Raw genomic sequence first — 22853 nt, 5'->3', positions numbered from 1 at the left:
AGGTTTTCAAAATAATTTCTAATTGTCTTCTGTATTTCTGTAGTGTCTGTTGTGATATTGCCTTTTTCATCCCGTATGTTAGTGATTTGAGTTCTCTCTCTTCTTCTCTTCGTTAGCATGGCTAAGGGTCTGTCGATCTTATTTATTTTTTCAAAGAACCAACTTTTAGTTTTGTTAATTTTTTCAATAGTTTCTTTTGTTTCAATTTCATTGATTTCCGCTCTGATTTTAATTATTTCTTGCCTTCTGCTACATTTGCTGTTGTTTTGCTCTTCCTTTTCTAGGGCTTTGAGATGAAGTGTGAGCTCATTTAGTTGTTGGTTTTTCCTTTTTTTGAGGAATGACCTCCAAGCGATGAATTTCCCTCTTAGGACTGCTTTCATTGTGTCCCATAGATTCCGATATGTTGTGTCTGTATTTTCATTTATCTCTAAGAATTTTTTGATTTCTTCCTTTATGTCTTCTGTAACCCATTGATCATTCAGTAACATATTGTTCATTTTCCATGTGATGTAGGATTTTTCCTTCCGTCTTTTATCATTGATTTCCAGTTTCATTCCATTATGATCAGATAAAATGCATGGTATTATCTCCACCCCTGTATATTTACTGAGGGTTGCCCTATGGCATAATATATGGTCTATTTTTGAGGAGGATCCATGTGCTGCTGAGAAAAAAGTATATCCACTTGATGATGGTTGATATATTCTATATATGTCAGTTAAGTCTAGGTTGTTGATTGTGATATTGAGTTCTATAGTTTCTTTATTCAGCTTTTGTTTGGAGGATCTGTCCAATTGTGAGAGAGGTGTGTTGAAGTCACCCATAATTATTGTGTTGTGGTCTATTTGATTCTTGAACTTGAGGAGAATTTGTTTTATGAATGCCGCAGCACCATTATTTGGTGCATAAATATTGATAATTGTTATGTCTTGTTGGTGAATGGTTCCTTTTAACAGTATATAATGTCCTTCCTTATCCCTTTTGATTAATTTAGTCTTGAAGTCAATTTTATTCAATATGAGGATGGCCACCCCTGCTTGCTTACGAGGACCATGTGCATGGTATATTTTTTCGCAACCTTTCACCTTCAGCCTGTGTATGTCTTTTCCAATCAGATGTGTCTCCTGGAGGCAGCATATTGTTGGATTTGTTTTTTTAATCCATGTTACCAGCCTATGTCGCTTTATTGGAGAGTTTAAGCCATTAATGTTTAGAGTTACTATTGATATATGGTTTGTACTTCCAGCCATGTTTGATTATTTATCTTCTTTTTTTTTTTTAATTTAGTTTGTTTCTCCATGGTTAGCTTTCCCCCCGCCCTCTGTCTTTATAGAGGCACTTCCCACTGATGGTTTTGGTTATTGTTTTTCATTTCTTCCTCGTGTAGTGTTTTGCTCAAGATGCTTTGCAATGCTGGTTTTCTGGCTGCAAATTCTTTTAGCTTTTGTTTATCATGAAAGATTTTTATTTCGTTATCGTACCTGAAGCTTAATTTTGCTGGATACAGAATTCTTGGTTGGCATCCATTGTCTTTCAGTGTTTGAAATACGTTGTTCCAGGATCTTCTCGCTTTCAGCGTCTGTGATGAAAAATCCGTTGTTAACCTTATTGGTTTACCCCTGAATGTAATCTGCCTCCTTTCTCTTGTAGCTTTTAGTATTTTCTCTTTGTTCTGTATATTGGATATCTTCATAACAATGTGTCTTGGCGTTGGTCTACTGTGATTTTGTGTGCTCGGTGTCCTGTATGCATCTACAATTTGTATATCCGTTTCCTTTTTTATTTCTGGAAAGTTTTCTGTAATTATTTCTTTCAGCAGGTTACTCATTCCCTTGGTTTGAATCTCTGTACCTTCTTCTATCCCGATGACTCGTAGGTTTGGTTTCTTTATGTTATCCCATATCTCTTGGATGTTTTTCTCGTGGTTTTTAACCAGCCTTTCTGAGTTGGCTAGGCTCTTTTCAAGATGATATATTTTGTCTTCATTATCTGATGTTCTGGCTTCTACTTGCTCCACTCTGTTAGTGATACTCTCAATTGAGTTTTTAATTTGGTTTATCGTTTCCTTCATTTCTAGAATTATTGTTTGGTTTTTTTTTATAATCTCAATCTCCTGATAAAGATGCTTAACTTCTTCTTTTATCTGTCTATGTAATTCATTTTCAAAGTGTTCTTTCACTGTTTGGATTTGCTGTCTCGTATCTTCTTTAAGGTTCCATTCCATCTGTCTAAGGTATTCCTTGAGTTCTTTATATGACCATTTTTCTGCTGACTCTAGGTCCTCCTGAATATTTAGGCTGTCCTTCATTGTTTGTACTCCTTTTCTTCCTTGCTTTTTTATGCTGCTCATGTTACTTCTTGTTCTGTTTGACTGCTGAGTTACTGTTTACTCTTATAGATTTATTTGATGCTTGAGAGGAAAGATATTAGAAGGGAAGGGAAGAAGTCACTAAAGAGAATGAGAGTAGGCAGGTAGAATTCAAGGAAGGGGGAATAAGAAGATTGAAAAGAAATGAAAAGACAAAAGAAACAAGAATAACAAAGATTAGATAATAAAGAAAGAAAGAAAAGACGAAAAAAAAATTTTAACAAAAATAATAGTGATAATAAAAAATGAAAATTAAAATTAAAAAAAATAATAATAATAAAATAAAAAAAATTAAAAAAAATAGAAACATTGAAAAAAAATTTAAAGAACAACAACAAATAAAAATTGAAAATGAAAGAAAAAGAAGAAAAAAAAAAGAAAAAGAAAAGAAAAAAAATGATAATAATAATAATAATAAATGCAGTCCTAGAGTTCTATTAACTTCTCTTCCAGTAGGTGGAGCTGTGCCCACTGGGCCAAGCTTCTCCTCTCAATAGGTGGGAACCATTCACTGTGCAGCAGCTCTTTCTCCTAGACTGGGCGGGTCTCCAATCCTGAGTGTCTAGGGCCTTGTCTTGTGTTTCCTCAAGCCAGGCCGTGCTCACCTGTGGCGCTCACCACAATAATGGCTACACGCCAGGTCTGCTGCTCCTGGGAGCCCTGTTTTCATGAACACCTGGGCTCACTCTCCCTGTTTGCCTCCCTCAGACCCTAAGTTTGTAGAGCTTGGGGCTGAGATCCCCCAGCGAATTTGCTTGCCCTCCTGTAGCCACGCCCCCGGTAGCTGGTGCAAGAGACCTCAGTTGTCAGCACTGGTGGGAGCGGTAGCCGGGAGTTCCGCGCCGCGAGTCCCGCGCCACTCCTGATTCCCTCGGTCTGGTTATTGCGTTCACAGGAGAGCTGGGAGTGGCCCTTAAGGTTTCCCCGCTGTGTGGAGAGAGATGGCTAGGGGATTACACACCTGTCGCGCTGGTTTCAATGCAGTTATCTCCTCCGCCCGTGACGCCATTTCTCTGCCATGGTGATATCCCATGCAAATGGTGACCGTTTGTTCCCTTTGCCGGATGACCAATGCAATGGGTGGGTCCTGACTGTCTCTCCCAATCCCCGTTTCAGTCCTGTGGCCACTGCCTATGAAGGCTCGGTTGGCTTTTACCTCTGTAAGTTCCTAAGGGCCGGCCAATTATTTCAGCGGGATCGTTAGTGCTGAGTCACACAAAGCAGGCGAACCGGAGCTTAATTGCCTCGGATTCGGGCTCTGTGTGTGTGTTCTGAGGGGCCCAGCCTGTACACCCCAGATCCACGTCAGCTCAGCATTGCCTAGTGATCCTGAGCAAACAGCATTTAGACAGTTTACGGCTCCCTATGCCCGCGCAGTTGAAGATGTCAGAGACTTGATCTCTCTGCGCCTGCCACCATGTTACATCTCCTCAGTAATATTCATGTTGCCCTTACAGCTTCCTGGTATAAGCAAGTTCTTGGGATTATACAAACTGCTGTTTCTGTTTCCAGTCCAGATTTCTAGAAATGAAACTCTGGGCCGCGCTGACGAGCGTCCGCGCTTGTCTGCGACCGTAGCAGAGCCGCCCTGGCCTCCGCAGCTCTTCAGCCTGGTGCCAGGCCCCAGGGGCCCAAGCGGCTGCCGCCGTGGCTCTCCGTCCCCCTCCTCCGGAGCACGGGTCCCCTGGCAGGGGGGTGCAGAACGACCCCAGAGCAGGCTCTGCCCAAAGGTGCAGCGGCGAACAGGCCACAGAGACGCTCGAGGCTGCAGTCCAGCCTTCGGAGGACAGGGCTTGGCACGCAGCCCAGCTCCAACCTCTAGGTGCGGCTGCCGGACAGTGTATACAGAGCCATCAAGACAGCAAGCAGAAAGCAAATGGCGGCTCCCGCGGAGTGGATTTTCGGCACAGAAACCACAGCCCCGCCAGCAATCCCAATCCACAAACTCTCCCTGTATAAAAAATATTCAGAAAAAAAAAAAAAGGCGGGGCGCACTGAGCTTTCTTTGCCTCGGGTACTTACAATCCACTGCTGATTACACATTCAGCTTCTCCGCCCGGAGAGAAGCGAAAGAGGAAGCAGATGGGAGCAAAGCGCCCGCGGCTCTGAGCAGCCAAGCGTCTGTTTTTCGATTTCTTTGTTCTTCCTGCTCCTTGGCAAAGTGGTCCACTACAGATTAACAGTGAAAGGAGCTTTAACAGACTGTGCGAAATCTCTATTAAAGCCGCTGCTTTGAGCACCACGCTCAGCACTTCAGCAACCCCCGTATGCAGCGGCCATCTTCTCACCAGATGGTTTCATAGTTTAGCTATTGTGAGTTGAGCTGCTATAAATACTGATGTGGCTGCAGTATTCGGATTTTAAGCCCTTTGTATAAACCAAGGATAGCCGAGTCAAAGGTGATTTCATTTCCAGTTTTCTGAGAAATATTCACACCACTTTCCATAATGGTTGCACCAGTTTGCAGTCCCACCAGTAATGTATGAGTGTACCTTTTCCCCCACATCCTTGCCAACATTCATTGTTGCTTGTAATGTGCAGGTTGAAATTGTACACTTTTAAGTGATTAATTTGTATATTATATTAATTTCACCTCAATATTTATTCATTTTTCTGCAGTGCTGGGAATCAAAGTCAGGGCTTCATACATGCTAGGCAAGCACTGTACCACTAAGGTACACCTCCAGATCCAAACCTAAATGGGTTTTAAATAGGCCATACCCAATGCTTAGTATAATACCTTTTTGAATTAAAAAATGAAGATATTACATTAGAAAAAAATGTGTTCGATCATAGAAGACATTAAAGGTAATTATCAATGTATGGTAAGAAATCAGGTAATTTTGATTCATTTGCTTAAGTTATTTTATAAATCTTACAACATTAAGAATTAAATGCATATAAATTTTTAACAACTAGGAAAAAGATACTATGGAAATATTAACTGTTTTTTTTTTTTTCACTACTAGGGATTGAACTCAGGGCCCTGCATGTGCACAGACTCTACCGATGAGCTACATCTCTAGCACTGTTTATTTTTTTTACTTGTACTAATTAGTTATACATGGCAGTAGAATGCACTTATATACTTTGATGTTTCATACATAGATGGGATATAATTTCATTTATCTGAATTTATGTATTGTAGAATCACATTGGTCATACAGTCACAATAATGGATATTTCATTCTACTATTTTTCTTATCCCCACATCCCCTGCCTTCCCCTCCTTTCACTTCCCTCTACCTAATCTAAGGTAATGCTATTTTTTTTACATTACAATTCTTATTACACATATATACCACACTTTTTGTATTTCTCTTTGTATATAAAGTATGTTGACATCTAATTCAAATCTTCATACATGTAGTTTGTATGATGATGACCATCATATTCCACCATCCTTGTTACTCCCCTATCCCCTCCTTTTCCCTCCCACCCCTCTTCCCTATCTTGAATTCATCTATTCCTCCTATGCTCTCCCTCCCAATCCCACTATGAGTCAACCTCCCTATATCAGAGAAAACATTCAGTATTTGTTTTCTTGGGATCGGATGACTTCACTTAGCATTATCTTCTCCTACACCATCCATTTACCTGCAAATGCCATGGTTTTGTTCTTTTTTAATGCTGAATAAAATTCCATTGTGTATATATACCACATTTTTTAATCCATTCATCCACTGAAGGGCATCTAGTTGGCTCCACAGTTTAGCTCTTGTTAATTGGGCTGCTATAAACATTGATGTAGCTGTGACCCTGTAGTATGCTGTTTTTAAGTCCTTTGTGTAGAGTCCGAGGAGAGGGATAGCTGGGTCAAAAAGTGGTTCCATTCCCAGAGTTCTAAGGAATCTCCATACTGCTTTCGATACTGGCTACACCAATTTGCATTCCCACCAGCAATGTATGAGGGTATCTTTTCCCCCACATCCTCTCCTATGCTTATTGTTGTTTGTCTTCATAATAGCTGCCATTCTGACTGGAGTGAGATGATATCTTAGAGTGGTATTGATTTGCATTTTTCTGATTGCTAGAATTTATGAGAATTTTTTCATATGTTTATTAATTGATTGTATATCCTCTTCTGAGAAGTGTCTGTTCAGGTCCTTAGCCCATTTGTTAATTGGGTTATTTGTCTTTTTTGGTGTTTAGCTTTTTGAGTTCTTCATATACCCTAGAGATTAGGGCTCTAATTGATGTGTGAGGTAAAAATTTGCTCCCAGGATGTAGAGGTAGGCTCTCTGTTTGCCTCACAGACTGTTTCTTTTTCTGAAAAGAAACTTTTTAGTTTGATTCCATCTCATTTATTGATTCTTGGTTTTAATGTTTGCACTATAGGAGTCTTATTGAGGAAATTGGGGCCTAATCCCACATGATGACGATTAGGACCTAATTTTTCTTCTATTAGATGAGGAGTCTCTGGTTTTAATTCCTAGGTCCTTCATCCATTTTGAGTTAAGTTTTGTGCATGGTGAGAGATAGGGGTTTAATTTCATTTTGTTGCATATTGATTTCCAGTTTTCCTAGCATCATTTGTTGAAGATGCTATCTTTTCTCCAGAGCATGTTTTTGGCACCTTTGTCTAATATAAGATAATTGTAATTTTGTGGATTAGTCTCTGTGTCCTCTATGCTGTATCATTGGTCTACCAGTCTGTTTTGGTGCCAATACTATTATGTTTTTGTTACTATTGCTCTGAAGTATAGTTTAAGGTCTGGTATAGTGATACCACCTGCTTCACTCTTCCTGCTTAGGATTGCTTTAACTATTTTGGGTCTCTTATTTTTACAGTTGAATTTCTTGATTGCTTTTTCTATTTATATGAGAAATGACATTGAGATTTTGATTGGAATTGCATTAAATCTATATAGTGCTTTTGGTAGTATGGTCATTTTGATAATATTAATTCTGCCTATCCAAGAGCAAAGTAGATCCTTCCATTTTCTAAGGTATTCTTTTATTTCTTTCTTTAGGTTTCTGCAGTTTTCATCATATAGTTCTTTCACCTCTTTTGTTAAGTTGATTCCCAAGTATCTTATTTTTTTTTTTGAGGACATTGTGAATGGGGTGGTTTTCTCATTTCCTTCTCAGAGGATTTGTCACTGATATACAGAAATGCCTTTGATTTATGGGTGTTGATTTTATATCCTGATACTTTGCTGAATTCATTTACTAGTTCTAGAAGTTTCTGGTGGAATTTTTGGGGTCTTCTAGGTATAGAATCATATTGTCAACAAATAGAGATAATTTCTTTTTTTTCCCTATACATATCCCTTTAATTTCTTTCGTCTAATTGCTCTGGCCAGTGTTTCAAGAACTATGTTAAATAGAAGTGGTGAAAGAGGGCATCCCTGTCTTGTTCCAGATTTTAGAGGGAATGCCTTCAATTTTTCTCTGTTTAGAATGATGTTGGCCTGAGGCTTAGTGTAGGTAGCCTTTATGATATTGAGATATGTTCCTGTTATCCCTAGTTTTTCTAGTGTCTTGAGCATAAAGGGGTGCTGTATTTTGTCAAATGATTTTTCTGCATCTATAGAGATGATCATATGATTCTTATCTTTAAGTCTATTGATGTGATGAATTACATTTATTGATTTCCGTATATTGAACCATCCTTGCATCCCTGGGATGAATCCCATTTGAGCATGCTGCACAATCTTTTTGATGTGTTTTTGTATTCGATTTGCCAGAATTTTATTGAGAATTTTTGCATCTACGTTCATTAGAGATATTGGTCTGAAGTTTTCTTTCTTTAAAGTGTCTTTTTCTGGTTTTGGAATCAGGGTGATGTTGGCCTCAGAGAATCAGTTTGGAAGTGCTCCTTCTTTTTCTATTTCCTGAAATAAATTGAAGAGTATTGGTATTAGTTCTTTTTTAAAGGTCTCGAAGAACTCAGCTGTGTATCCATCCGGTCCTGGGCTTTTCTTCATTGGTAAACTTTTGATGGCTTCTTCTATTTCCTTGCTCAATATTGGTCTGTTTAAGTTGTGTATATCTTCCTGACTCAATCTAGGCAGATCATATGACTTAAGAAATTTGTTGATGCCTTCAATGTCTTCTATTTTCTTGGAGTATAAGGTTTCAAAATAATTTTTAATTATCTTCTATATTTCTGTAGTGTCTGTTGTGATATTTCCTTTTTTGCCACATATGCTGGTAATTGGAGTTGTCTCTCTCCTTCTCTTCATTAGCGTGGCTAAGGGTCTGTCAATTTTATTTATTTTTTCAAAGAACCAACTTTTAGTTTTGTCATTTTTTTCAATTGTTTCTTTTGTTTCAAGTTAATTGATTTCTCCTCTAATTTTAGTTATTTCTTGCCTTCTACTGCTTTTGCTGCTGATTTGTTCTTCTTTTTCTAGGGCTTTGAGATGTAGTGTGAGGTCATTTATTTGTTAACTTTTTCTCCTTTTAAGGAATGAGTTCCATGCACTGAATTTTCCTCTTAGTACTGCTTTCATAGTATCCCAGAGATTTCAATATGTTGTGTCTGTGTTCTCATCTACCTCTCAGAATTTTTTAATCTCCTCCTTTATATCTTCTGTAACCCATTGTTCATTCAGTAGCATATTGTTAAGTCTCTATATGATGCATAAATTTTTCTTTTTTATTTTGTTGTTGATTTCCAATTTCATTCCATTATGATCTGATAAAATACATGGTACTATCTCTACTTTTTTGTATTTGCTAAGAGTTGCTTTGTGACATAGTATATGGTCTATTTTAGAGAAGGATCCATGTACTGCTGAGAAGAAAGTGTATCTGCTTGATGCTGACTCAAATATTTTATATATGTCAGTTAAATCTAAGTTATTAATTGTGTTATTGAGCTCTATAGTTTCTTTATTCAACTTTTTTTGGATGATCTATCCAGTGGTGAGAGAGGTGTGTTAAAGTCACCCATGATTATTGTGTTGTGCTCAAAAATGACTCTAGAATTTGAGAAAAGTTATTTGATGAACATAGCTGCACCTTTGTTTGTTTTTATTTTTATTATATTTTTATTTTTATTGTTGGTTGTTCAAAACATTACATAGTTCTTGATATATCACATTTCACACTTTGATTCAAGTGGGTTATGAACTCCCATTTTTACCCCGTATACAGATTGCAGAATCACATTGGTTACACATCCATTGATTTACATATTGCCATACTAGTGTCTGTTGTATTCTTCTGCCTTTCCTATCCTCTACTATCCCCCCTCCCCTCCCCTCTCCTCCCCTCTTCTCTCTCTACCCCATCTACTATAATTCATTTCTCCCCCTTGTATTTTTTCCCTTTCCCCTCACTTCCTCTTGTATGTAATTTTGTATAACCCTGAGGGTCTCCTTCCATTTCCATGCAATTTCCCTTCTCTCTCCCTTTCCCTCCCACCTCTCATCCCTGTTTAATGTTTATCTTTTTCTCATGCTCTTCATCCCTACTCTGTTCTTAGTTACTCTCCTTATATCAAAGAAGACATTTGGCATTTGTTTTTTAGGGATTGGCTAGCTTCACTTAGCATAATCTGCTCTATATTTACGATTGTTATGTCTTGTTGGTGTTTGGTTCCCTTGAGCAGTATGTAATGTCCATCTTTATCCCTTTTGATTAACTTTGGCTTGAAGTCTACTTTATTTGATATGAGGATGGAAACCCTTGCTTGCTTCCATAGTCCATTGAGTGGTAGATTTTTCCCAACCTTTCACCTTCAGTCTGTGTATGTCTTTTCCTAGCAGATGAGTATCCTGGAGGCAGCATATTGTTGGATCCTTTTTTTTAATCCAATCTGCTAGCCTATGTCTTTTGATTGGTGAGTTTAAGCTATTAACATTTAGGGTTACTATTAGACATGGTTTTTGTTTCCAGCCATATTTGTTTATTTCTCTTTTTTAATTTGACTTGGTTTTCCTCTTAGATTAGCTTTTCCTTTAGTGTGCTACTTCCCTCTGCTGGTTTTCATTGTTGTTTTCCATTTCCTTTTCATGAAATATTTAGTCAAGGATGTTTTGTAGTGCCGGTTTTCTAGCTATAATTTTTTTTAACTTTTGTTTATCATGGAAGGTTTTTATTTCATCTTCAAATTTGAAGCTTAATGTTGTTGGATACAAGATTCTTGGTTGGTACCCATTATCTTTCAGAGCTTGAAAAATGTTGTTCCAGTATCTTCTAGCTTTCAGGGTCTGTGTTGAAAAATCTGCTGTTATCCTAATTGGTTTACCCCTATATGTAATCTGATTCCTTTCTCTTGTGGCTTTTAAAATTCTCTCCTTATTCTGTATGTTGGTCATTTTTATTATAATGTGTCTTGGTGTGGATCTATTGTGATTTTGTACATTCGGTGTCCTGTAGGTTTCTTGGATATAGATTTCTGTTTCATTCTTCATGTCTGGAAAGTTTTCTGACATTACTTTTTTGGGGGGGTACCAAATTTCTTTATTTGAAGGAATGGTACAAATTAAAGAACATAAGTGGATGTTTTGGTACAACTTATAGAAAAGGTAAAGGTAACCCCAACATGCATGCACTGCCTTGGTGACCAGGGAAGTCACTTCCACTGCTATGGGAAAATCAGCCTAAGGTTTAGCTCTCATTATCACTTTCTCCCAGGGTATGCTTGTCAAAGAGATACTCTGCCATACCAGATTCTGGGGCTCCCATCTTGCACAAGTTGGTTACATGGTCACTCAATTCTTTGATGGATGTCACCTACTCATTCAGGTAATGAGTCTCAATGAAGTTACACAAGTGGGGGTCATTTTTGTCAGTGGCCAGTTTGTGCAGTTCCAGAAGTGACTGTTCACACTTTTCTCTGAGTGCAAAGCACACTCCATTGCATTGAGCCCACTCTCCCAGTCATCACGATCTGGTTTCTTGATATCCTGAAGGAAAATTCAGCCACCTCCTTGGTTCTGCAGCTTCATCAGTTTCTCGGCATGTTCCCTCTCCTCATAAGATTGATGAAGAAAATATTTGGCAAAGCTCTTCAAAGCCACATCATCACGGTCAAAGTAGTAAGACATGGACAGACATAGGAGGCACAGAGATCCAGGTTGACCTGGTGGTAGTTCTGGTACACCTGCGAGGGGGACATGGTAGTCATGGTGGGGGCTGAGGAGAGGTGCGGCACTGGAGTGGCAGCCAAGGCCTTGGGTGGTCCGAGGGCACTGTGAAGAGGGGGCAAAGGACTGCGGCCCGAGCAGCCAGCCGGGGTGGGGGTCAAGCGCCGGATTCTATCCAAGCACTGTTGAAGCAGGAAATAATATATCTCTTCTGATATTATTTCATTGAACAGATTGCTCATTCCTTTGATTTGGACCTCTATGCCTTCCTCTTCCCCATAATTTAAAAATTTGGTCTTTTTATGCTATCCCATATTTCTTGGATGTTCTGCTTGTGGTTTCTTATCACTTTCATTGTGCTGTCTACGTTCTTTTCAGTATGATATAATTTATCTTCAATATTGATGTCCTTCATTATTAATGGTCTACTCTATTGGTGATGCTCTCATTTGAGTTTTTAATTTGGTTTAATATTTTCTTCATTTCAAGGATTTCTGATTGTTTTTTTGTATAACCTCTATCTCCCTGTTGAGTTGATCTTTGGCTTCTTGGATTTGTTTATGTAGCTCATTGTCAAAGTGATCTTTTTCTGCCTGTATTTGTTGTCTAATGTCTTCTTTGAGACCCCAAAACAATTTATTCATGTATATCCTGAAGCCTTTCTCTGTAATTCTTTCTGCTGTAGCTGTCAATTGTTCTAATGATGTGTTGTCCTGAATTATTTGTGGTACTTTCTTCCCTTGTCTTTTCATGTTGCTCGTGTTTCTTTTTTTCCCCCTGCTCTATGTGACTGGTGTGTTGTTGTTTTTACTCTATAGATTTGTAGTGCTCTTGTATTGTGCCAAGATCCCTCCTTTGTGGGGAAGGACAATGTTAACAGATCCTAATATCATCAGTACATCACCTATGAACAAATTATTGTTATTAAGACATTTCTATTTATTCTCGATGTCCAAAAATGTTGGATTCAATTATTATTTAAGATATAATCAGTAGTTTCATAAAATTTTCTGGTGGCAGACAGTGAACTGGGTGATGGGTATAGGACAATATGCTAAGTGAGAAAGATATGAGGGTTAATTTACCTTAGGAAATTTGAAGGAGAACTCTAATGAAGAGGGTTAAAGGCTGGGGAATAGATAGGAGGTAATTTATGGTAGACAAGTACATGGGAGGACAGTAGAGTACATAAAAACAGACACACATATGTATTTAGAAAATTACAGATTGTTAAAATAGTAAAGTTTGGAGGGTATAAGAAGAAGAAAGAAGAGAAAAGGGGAAAGAAAGAAAGAGAAAAGAGAGAGAGAAGAAAAAGAAAAGAGAATAATAATAAAATTTTTTAAATAAGTAAATAAAAACCAACAACAGCAAACAAAACTCTTAGAATTCCATTTCCTTTCTGCTTCTCTTCTCTTCCAGTAGGTGGAGTTGTCTTAACCAGGGTGAGAGGATTTGAGCCCCCACCCCCACCCCTCCCTCTATTTTCTCCCTCTTCTGCCTGGAGCTTCCCAATCCTGGTTTCTCTGATTTGCTTCAGGTTTTCCACTCTTAAGTCACTAGATCCCTTCCCTCCTTTGCTTATCAGGTCTCAACTGCGGTACTTCTCACTCTGGGCTCACACCAGATGGGCGGTACCCTAGTTGCACTGTGCTCCAGCTCCCATTCAGCTGAGAGAGGTTTTTGAGCTGGGTAGTCACTGTGCTGAGTAATGGCCTCTGGGGAGGGAGGAAGTGGGAAACCAGGTGCCGGTTCAAATAGAGGTCTGTGCTGATAGCCAGTGCTCCCATTCCCATTTAGCAGCTACTGGTTTTTGCACTGGATATTCACTGTGCTGAGTAATCACAACTGGGGAGGGGGGAGGGGGAGGAAGTTGGGAACCAGGTACCTGTTAAAACAGAAATCCCCACTGATAGCCACGCCCACCAAAAAATGGCGAGAGGGGTTTTCCGAGATGGAGTCGGTCTGTCTCTAGCCCTGGGATGTCTGGTAAGGTGGGGAGAGCTGGGATAGTTTTGTGCTATGGCTAGATTGCAGCCTTGTGGCCTGTGTGGGAGCAATGCGCAGCTGATTAAGTGTTTCTTTTACTCTACTTGAGTGCCATGTGTGCGCTAGAACTGCTGTCTTTGGGTCTGGAGTCTTACTGGAACATAGAGGCTCTGATTTACATGCAGTTGGTCACAGATCTGATGTATTCTATGAAAAATCCGCTGTGTAGGGGTCCTGGTACATGCTCTGAGGTGTTGTATTCCATCTAGGTGAGGCCTTGTGGAGATGCCGCCTGACTATTTTCTTGGTTTAATTCCACAGAGCAGCCAGAAACAGTACCCCCTCTATTCCGCCATCTTGGATCCCCCTTCTAATCCTGTTTATTTTGAGACAGAGTCTCACTAAAATGCCCAGGCTGTCCTCAAAACTTGTAATCCTCCTGCCTCAGCCTCCCATGTACCTGAGAATAACAGATTTTTTTAAGCATTAAGACAATGTTTAAGCTGTAGGTTTGAGGATAAAAGGAAATTGCATTACATGTACAGTATTGTCCCAAGTAGAATACACTGCTTAACTTTGAACATATGTCTGTGGGAGACAGGAAAATATGTGTTACTTTTCCTTTCTACTTTCTAAATTTACTTAATGACACATAATAACCACAATCAGACAGGTAATTTATTTTTTAAATGCTTGCTGTTGGGCACATAAAGTTTCGTTTAAAAGCAAAGCTTTTAATAAATGTAGATGGTTTTCCACTGACAAGAAGGATGCCTACACTGGAATCACTCATTTTGAAACTTAACGTTCTGCCTAGAAAGATTGTAAAATGCAGAGAACACAAAGATGGAAACTTAATTCACCAGAATCTAACAATTTCAAGACATAGTTAACTCTTTAACAACATCGGTTTGAACTGGATAGGTCCACTTGGATGTGGACTTTGGCGGGATGGATTTGTGAAAATTTTTAAAAAGAAAAAGGAACTTTATAGCCTAGACTATTGAGAAAAATTAAGAAAAGGGTATGTCATAAATGCATTTTATGATTTGCTATAATTAAATATGCATAAATCTATTATAAAAGTTAAAATTTATCAAAACTCACACACATAATCACAGATCATACACAATGCCACTCAGTGGAGAGAAAGGCAAAAAAAAAAAAAAGTGAAGAGGCTGCATTAAATCTTACTGCATGAATGAACTGCAGCACATCCTCATCCACTGCAGTAATTTCATAGCCATCTCCAGTTACTGTTGCTGTGAGCTCCCATGTTGTAATTCTTTAAAAGCCCCTGTGATGCTGATCATCTCCAGGTGAGCTCCACACTTTCAAAGGTGGACAGTAATTAGTTGTTCTTGTAACAGACCTGAGAATGGGCTCAGCTAGAAGCAATCCTTCACTTCCAGTGGAGTATGAACATTGGCATTACCAGTGTCTACTGTGAGACTTCTGTCAAGAGCTTCCCTCTCTGGTCAAACATACGGAGGACTAAAAGGACAATTATTGTCATTTGGCTGCCCAGCTTGCTTTCTCATGTCACATTGTATTAGTGACCTGACTATCTTTTAGGATATCAGCCCTCTTTTATCCTTAGTTCAATTGGTTTGGGTGGAACCTACCCCAGTCTACTGAGAAGTAGGAGTAACCTGGCTGAGGTCAATCAGAGGATTCAACTCTTTGAGCCTTAGCAACTTGTTAATTTAGGCCAGTGAATGTTCAGTGTGAGAATTTTGCTTGAAACATTGAGATGAGAGGTGGACTGTATCACACTGAGTTTTGATAATTAAATGAAAGATGTATAAAACTGCCCTGGAAAGAAGCCATGATGATGAACGATTTGCAAGGTAGGATTAGACGGTGGTAGATGTGCCTTGTTACTGACTATTCCTCACTCTACTATGGCACTCCAAAAACTGTTCCCTGATCATCTTCTACCAGGTCAGGGAAAGGAGACACATCTCCAACATGCTTGGTCGTACTATAAGAAATGGAGGCACATCTGCTAAATGCATGTCTGCTGCAAAAATTACACTACTGAGCTTAGCAGCATGGCATGGAGACCATGGATGGTTGTATCACTGGGAACCCAGAATGTTTCACTGACCAATACCACATCCTACAGTCTCCACCTTATGCTCTTGGGTTCCCATTCTGAGCTGGAATAGGTGGGGCACTCTGAGTCATCAGCACTGGGTACTGATGTGGTCACTGCCTGATTCTCACACAACCACTCAAAAGACGTCATCAGGCCAGGCAGTGAGGGTAGGGAGCTTTCATAGAAAGCCTTCTATTATAAAGCACCTTAAGAATAGAAACACAAGATCAAGGAACCCACTCCATCTTTTTCTGCCCCTGAGGACTAAAAGAGAACAAAAGGAAGCTCCACATGCCCTCCTAGGAAGATGCATTTGCGCCTGCTGCTGTGGGCCTTCTTTCTGCCTCCCAAGGCAAGGACAGGTGAGTGACCATCCCCTCTCTCAGAGGTCCAACCCTGAACCACAGCTGGCACAGAATTCCTGTCCCTTCTGCACACCCCCGATCCATCCTTCTACCCAGAGCCTTCTGAATCCCAGTTCCAGCCCCACTGCAGAACCCCAAGAGAGACACTGGGTTGGTAGCAACAGGAACATAGGGGGCAGGAGTCTGATTTGGAGAAGAGCCAGTGGATTCAGTCCCCTGTCTAGACACCATCCTGGTCATCTGGAAAGTGGGGTTTGGCTACAAGTGCACCCAGAGGGTGGAAGGGAGAAAATGTTCAATACTCCTAGAAAGGGGCAGAGTGAGTCTGACACCTGTGTCTGGGGTGAGACAGGTGCACCCCTTGCCAACTGCTTAGAAGAGAACTCTGGAGCCCAGGTGACCCCAGAAATCATGGAATCACTGTCTTCAGAATACTTCCTTTGCTCAGGTCCCAAGGCACTCCATCCCTTTCAGAAACTCTGTTTCTCTTCCCAGAACTCTGGTGACTCCCCTGTTTTCTAGTAGGAGCCACTGTAGCAGACACTAATTTCTCTGTTTTCCAGAACCCCAGCAGCACTGCCCTACCAACCCTCACCCAGAGATAAACTGGAGCCATTCTTTTGTGCATCCCATGGGCTACACGTCAGGCCTAGGAAATAGGACTGAACAACATCTGGAGTAAACTGAAGTCCTGTCCATTAGCAAGCAGCCACTGTCCTAGGCATCACAGCACTCAGGAGGGCTTCAGAAATTGCTGGAAGCAGAAAGCTCCCCTGGGATTTGATTGTCCCTAGAAATGTATGCTGAACTCCACCTATGAAAGGAAGAAGAATTCATAGACCAACACCTGCTTTCCTTCCCGTTCTCAGAAGAGGAAGTTGAGGCCCACTTCCTCAGCCCCTGCCCAGACTCAGATCATCCCAGGTTCCCAAATGTCCCCCCTGGATCTAGAGGCATGAAACAGATGCCCACCTGATGGATTCAGTGGGTGCACACAAGCAGGGTGACTTTTCCTTCAGGGGAGATCATCGGGGGACATGAATCGAAACCCCACTCCCGCCCCTACATGGCCTATCTTGAGTTTGTTGCTCAGGGTGTATGGAAGAAGTGTGGTGGGTTCCTGATAAGAGAAGACTTTGTGCTGACGGCCGCTCACTGCTTAGGAAGGTGAGGACCAGAAAATAGCCCAGACCCTCCTGCAAATATTACACAGAGACCTCTGCCTCTTTCTCAGTAGAAAAATGGACACCTGGGAGAATATGTGCAGGAGATGCCTTTAGGGGTGAAAAAGAAAGAGGATGGGCCAAGTCCTATGAAGAGCAAGGCAGGTGACTCTGGAGGCACTACTGAGTAAGAAAGACCAGAGTGGCCAAGCCTGCCATATCAAGAGCTGGGAACATGCTTTTAAATGACAATGAAAACTAAAAAAAAAAAAAATCGTATGTGTTTTCCTGGGCATGATTGAGTCCTGAGAACCTATGGCTTCAGAAATCTCCTCAACTGATAAGAAACAGAGGGCACTGTCACTCAACCCAAGGTCTCCTCTCCTATCTGCTCCCCCTCAGCTACAGCTCTACCCTGGCCCTGCTGTAGCCTGCTCTTCACAGCTCCTAGATGTATTCTTTATGACTCCACATCACCCATGACCACTGCACTCTCTATGCAGGCCAATGAATGTCACCCTGGGGGCACACAACATTAAGAAGCAGGAGAAGACCCAGCAGGTCATCCCAGTGAAAAGAACCATCCCCCACCCAGACTATGAAGATCATTACTTCTACAATGACATCATGTTATTGCAGGTATGTCCCTCTCCCAGCTACCTCTGACTCCCTAGTACAGGTGCTACCCTCCCACCATGACCCTGCCCTTTTACTGACTTGCACCCTGGCCATCATGGTGTCCAGGCCCAGAGGCCCTTATCTGAACTGAACTCTTTCTTCTCCCCCATAGCTAGAGAAAAAAGCCAAGTTGAATGCAGCTGTGCAGCCTATCAAGCTGCCCAGGGGCAAGGACAAGGTGAAGCCTGGGAAGGTGTGTCTTGTGACTGGCTGGGGGAGAGTGTCCCTAAATGGCAAATGCTCCAACACACTGCAGGAGGTAAATCTGAAAGTACAGAAGCACCAGGTGTGCGAGCGTGAGGAATTCTTAAAAGAGTACTACAAGAGTAGCATCCAGATATGTGCGGGAGATCCAAAGGAAAACAAGGCTTCCTTTAAGGTGAGATTGAGTGTCTGTCTCTCTTGGCTCTGAGGAAAGGGGTGTTTGGGGGAAGATCTGGGGCCTGGAGACCAGGCAGCATGAGCCTCGCTCACCCAGTTGGCTGTGATTTCTCCCTGGAAAGAGAAGAAGGGAGCAGCTGGGAGTACCTAGGGCCTGCACTGAATGATGCCTGCCTGGAAAGCTGAGCTTGCAGTGCTCCACACTGCCTCAGCTCACAGGCATTAGAGACCTGTGCACCTATGTGTGCAGTTGCTCTCACTAAGTGGCTCCTCGGTGCTGGCACCCACCCTGGTCCCTGGGCTCATCCTCCATTCGGGTGTCTGTGCCACTCACCTGCTTCCACAACCTTGAACAATGCAACACTGGACCCTCACACTTTCATAGGGAGATGACCCAGAACCTGGGGAGCAGGACAGAGGCTGACCCTGGGAGGGAGGTGAAGTAATAACAATGTCCACAGTCAGAACATATCAGCTGAGAGCCCCCAGAGTCCTACCTAGTCCTCTGAGTGCAGACCCTACAGGTCGTCCTTGTCTACGAGGGGGCTTGAGATGGCAGGAAGGATCCAACTAGGAGAATACAGGCTCAGCCCTCCCTCTTCTCTCTTCACAGGGGGACTCTGGAGGCCCTCTTGTGTGTAACCATGTGGCCCAAGGAATTGTCTCTTATGGAAATGAAAATGGGACACCTCCAGGCGTCTACACCAAAGTCTCCAGATTTCTACAATGGATAAAGGAAACCATGAAAAGCCACCAACTGCAGGAGACAAACTAAGGCACCTATGGGACTAATCTTCTCTCCAGAAACTGAGTCTAGAATCACCCTGGAGGAGGTGCCCAGAACTGAATAAATGTCTCTTAGCCATGTGGGAAGGCTGGTTTCTTCTTTATTCACTGGCCTTCATTCACAGGGTCTGTGTGCCAGGCAGCCAATGACACAGTTCTCCTATTTGCTGCTTTTCCCTCATCTTTCTCCCTCAACACCTGCCTAAACCCCACACAAAGCTGGGACCCAGCTCCTTCCCACCTACTCCAGTATTTCCGGGGCTTGCCTTTCTTCCAGTGTTGGAGCTGGGCACCACCAGGAGAAATTTTGGATGGCTCTTGTCCTGGGTCTCATGGTGAGTTTTCTACCTCCTTCCATGTATGAGGGGACAGAAAAGAAGGGGAGAGCACCATGGTTCCTGGAGGCCAGATAGGCACAACTGAGGTCACCGTTCAAGGACATGGTCCTACCTCCTGGGCACAGGAAGGGCCCTTCTAAACAGGATATTTCTCTTCCCCAGGTTTATCCTTAAGAGGGACAGTCCTTGAATAGCTCCTCATTCTCACATGGAATTACATTCCTTCCCTGCCCTCCTCTGAGTTCAGGGTCCACCTTCACCTCCAACTTCATGGCTGCCCATTCTTCTCCATCCCTGCTCATATTCTATCAACTCCTCTCCAGGCCATATTGATCTGGGCTGCTCCCTTACTCAAATCCCTCCACCTAGGACTCCCAGATCCTCATGGGGTTCCATCAGGCCTTTCCATTGGGGTGCCAGCCCAGCTCATGCCCTGGCAGAGAGGGGACATCATAAGAACCAGGGCAGTGCTGGCACCAGGCAAGGCCCATGGAGGACCTGGCTGGCAGGATCTCTCTACAGAACACTTGGTCCTTCTTTCACTTGGGCACAACTAAAGCAACCCCTCACTTTCAGATTGGTGTTCTCCCATGTGCTCAGGGTCCACTGGCCACCTGATCACTCAGCAGCCTAAGCCACTTTCAGCCTTTCCCTCTCGGTCACTGCCAGCCTATATCCTGAGACTCCCTGCTAGTCTTCTAGGCTATATCAGTTGTATAAGTTCCATAAAAGAGTGCCTTTCTGCAGAAGGACTGTGAAACACAGCTTTTCCCAGCAATCACACTCATTGAGCACTTCATAATGGCCAGAACTTGGGGATATACCATTAAAACAGTAATAGACCCAAGTGGAAAGAACAGTGTTGAAGACTTTCCAAATTGTCCTGCTCCATCTGTAATGCCAGATTTGTGGGGCCCCAATAGACCTCCAGGAGCCGAATCCGATGCAATCACACAAGAGTCTTTATTGCAAGCTCGAGCCTGGACTCACAACCATTTCCAATGCAGTGGTCCCAGGGAATGAATCCCTGTCCTTTGTTCAGTGATATTTTGTAGGTTTGGAGGGGTACTCTATGCATCACAACATCACACAGCAAATCATTCCATACTGCGGGAAAATCAAACAACAACTCTTAACATTGATTAGCACATTCACTGATGGGAACAAGTTGGGTAGGGGTGATTGGTTAGTACAAGAGGGGGATTCCTTTGAACTGATTGGTTTAAGCCACAAGGGGTGTATGTGCTAAACTACATGGTTTCCCAACATGTTATCAGCCTCCATAAACTACTGGGGGGTCATCTGGAATCCCAGGCATTTTCCCTGTCTCATGCTGATTGGAGATTGCTAGGGGGTTGCTATGGGTCCTCACCTAGCCTAATTGAGTCAGGGACACTTGGCGCTGCATATCTCTTGTTATTTATAGACAAACAACTCAGAATGGTGGGTATGTGCTTAGGAGTGCTCTGTTGGTTTTTCCAGGGACAAGGGTCATGCCCCCTTCCTTGGACAGGCTTTGAGATAGAAACTGTTTTCAAAAATGGAGTCACATCAGTTTCTCACATCCTCACTATCTGTCTATAAGGTATAGACCTATGTGAGAAATACATTAGAATTCAGAATTCATATCTTAGTTTTATTTCTAGTTACAGGCAATATGAATACAATATTGCATGATGCTCTAGGACAAATACTATGAAATTTGGAAGTGACGTTCATCATTTAGTTTGTGAATGTGAAGCTGCTGAACTATTCACCAGAGCATCCTTTTTAGGAGAGGGCAACAAATAGGGAAGGAGATTACCAGGGCAACCTTACTTTCATTTGTTTTCAAAGAAGCAGATATAAACGCCAGTGTACAGATTCACATTGAAGGAGACACACACATGCAGTTGGACTGCTCAGAAACATAATACCTGTCATTACTGCACCCCTGCCATACAGAACAACATGAATCAGGGAGGCTCCTGGGGCCTAGGAAAATGGAAACATGGCTCTAATATTCAGGCCATCATGGTTACTGCTCCCATCCATGTCCCCAGTGCCACCTGGAAGTCTCTTTGATGGGAAGTTCCTGTCTTGGAGATCACAGATACAGTGTGTAACTTTTTGTTAAATAAAGGTATTCCTATGTGGGGCTAACCCCGCAGCCCTGGATTAGGGTCTGTTCATTGATTTGAGGCACAGGAAGTTTAGCACAAGTTCTAGCTCTAGATTAATGTCCCCTTGTCCCAAGCACATACCACTTTACACTCCTTTGTCACATGAAGTAAAATCTACCCCTTCAATTTTGTAACTCTCAAAGGTATGCCCTTTTCCATCCCTTTGTGTACAAATCATGCTGCCATACAATCATAATGATCTATAAGGAAAAAGCAATGGATGTCACACAGCTTCACATTTGGGGCTGAAAGAAATTCCTGCATCTAAGACATGCTAGGAACAGACTTCTGCATTAGGAAAAGAAGGAGGAGAAGAAGAAGGAGGAGGAGGAGAAGGAGGAGGAGGAGAGGAAGAAGAAGAAGGAGGAGGAGGAGGAGGAGGAGGAGACACAGAAAGTCAAACAAAAAATAGTATTTAAAAAAGTGACTTGGTCATGTGCCTACATATTCAATTTAGGAGTTACAGCTCCTTTGAGGAAAAGATTCCGTGGTTTAAAATAACTTTTAAAACCATTCTTGTAGGCCTTTATCCTCCTCAGGAAGAGGAAAAAGAAAGGAATGTCCAGGAAAGGGTAATGACTGAGCAAAGGTGTTCACACCAAGCCCAGGTGCCCTCACCACCATGCCAGAAAGGGACCTTAAGAGTCTCTAACACTCAGACTAGGGTGGCTTCCCAGCATCTCCAGGCATGAGATGAGCTGCTTTCTGCTCAGAAACCTCCCTAGAGAGAAAGTCTCTGCGCCCTCCTGCAGTTGCTCAGTGACAGGATTTCATAGCACCTTCCTCTAGTAGTAGAAACCACCCAGAGGCACAAGTGGGTGGATTCAAATGTCAAATGAAAATCTCTCTGGTAAAGTTAACTACATGGATAAATATGAAAGCTAATATGGTTGTATTTTTGGTCTCTAGATTGTCTTTTTCTCCTAAAATATTTAAAAGGAAAATGCATAAAATAATGTTAATTGGCACACAATATACTAGGACATAATTTGTGATGATAATAAAGAGTGGTATGGATCTGGATAGGAGCAGAGTTAAGGTGTGTTGTTGAAGCTACATTGGTATTAATTCAAACAACATCAGTATACCTATAGGATATTCACTGTACATTCTATAGTAATCATTAAGAAAATAACTTAAAAATATACTCAGAAAAGTAAACAAATCATTCAAAATTGAACATTAGAAAAAATCCACCACAAAAGACAGCAATATTGGATGAATTGAGGAGCAAAAAATATATGACATAAAAAAACACACAGCAAACTGGCAGAAAAAAAGTTTCTTATTATCAATAATCACTTCAGTGTAAGTGGACTAAACTCACCAATTCAAAAATAGGGATTGGAAAAGGGGATTAAAACTATGATCTGACTATATGCTGCTTTTGAGACTTACCTTAGATGCTACTATATACTATATAAAATGAAAGGACAGGGGAAGATATTCCATGCAAAAGTAATCTAAAGCGAGCTTGG

The 22853-nt window shown here is 41.6% G+C and overlaps 1 protein-coding gene and 1 pseudogene across 2 annotated transcripts; one reads left to right on the top strand and one right to left on the bottom strand.

Annotated features, from left to right (window-relative positions):
* Positions 1-10933: 10933 nt before the first annotated feature.
* LOC124107356 (ferritin heavy chain-like) lies at positions 10934-11453 on the bottom strand (annotated as a pseudogene).
* Positions 11454-15667: 4214 nt separating this feature from the next.
* On the top strand, positions 15668-18962 carry LOC124107353 (granzyme B-like). 2 transcript variants are annotated; one of them, XM_046465298.2, is made up of 5 exons: positions 15668-15864; positions 16887-17034; positions 17534-17669; positions 17821-18087; positions 18703-18962. In XM_046465298.2, the coding sequence occupies exons 1-5, from the start codon at positions 15810-15812 to the stop codon at positions 18862-18864; spliced, it is 768 nt and encodes a 255-aa protein (XP_046321254.1). In that variant the 5' UTR covers positions 15668-15809; the 3' UTR covers positions 18865-18962. The 2 variants fall into 2 exon arrangements, with proteins under 2 accessions (XP_046321254.1, XP_058441814.1); XM_058585831.1 differs by having other exon boundaries at positions 15669-15864; positions 16431-17034.
* Positions 18963-22853: the final 3891 nt, after the last annotated feature.

Source organism: Marmota monax, unplaced genomic scaffold, assembly GCF_021218885.2.
Source record: "Marmota monax isolate L192 unplaced genomic scaffold, Marmota_monax_Labrador192_F-V1.1 WCK01_AAM20220418_F8-fsc00079, whole genome shotgun sequence".
Classification (NCBI taxonomy): Eukaryota; Metazoa; Chordata; class Mammalia; order Rodentia; family Sciuridae; genus Marmota; species Marmota monax.
Note: the sequence above shows the minus strand (reverse complement) of the source record. Positions and strands in the feature narration are given on the sequence as shown.

Coding starts and splice junctions, on each gene's coding strand:
- LOC124107353 (XM_046465298.2), top strand. CDS start 15,810: ATGCATTTGCGCCTGCTGCTGTGGGCCTTCTTTCTGCCTCCCAAGGCA. Junction 17,035..17,533: donor GCCGCTCACTGCTTAGGAAG/GTGAGGACCAGA, acceptor CTCTCTATGCAG/GCCAATGAATGTCACCCTGG. Junction 17,670..17,820: donor ATGACATCATGTTATTGCAG/GTATGTCCCTCT, acceptor TCTCCCCCATAG/CTAGAGAAAAAAGCCAAGTT.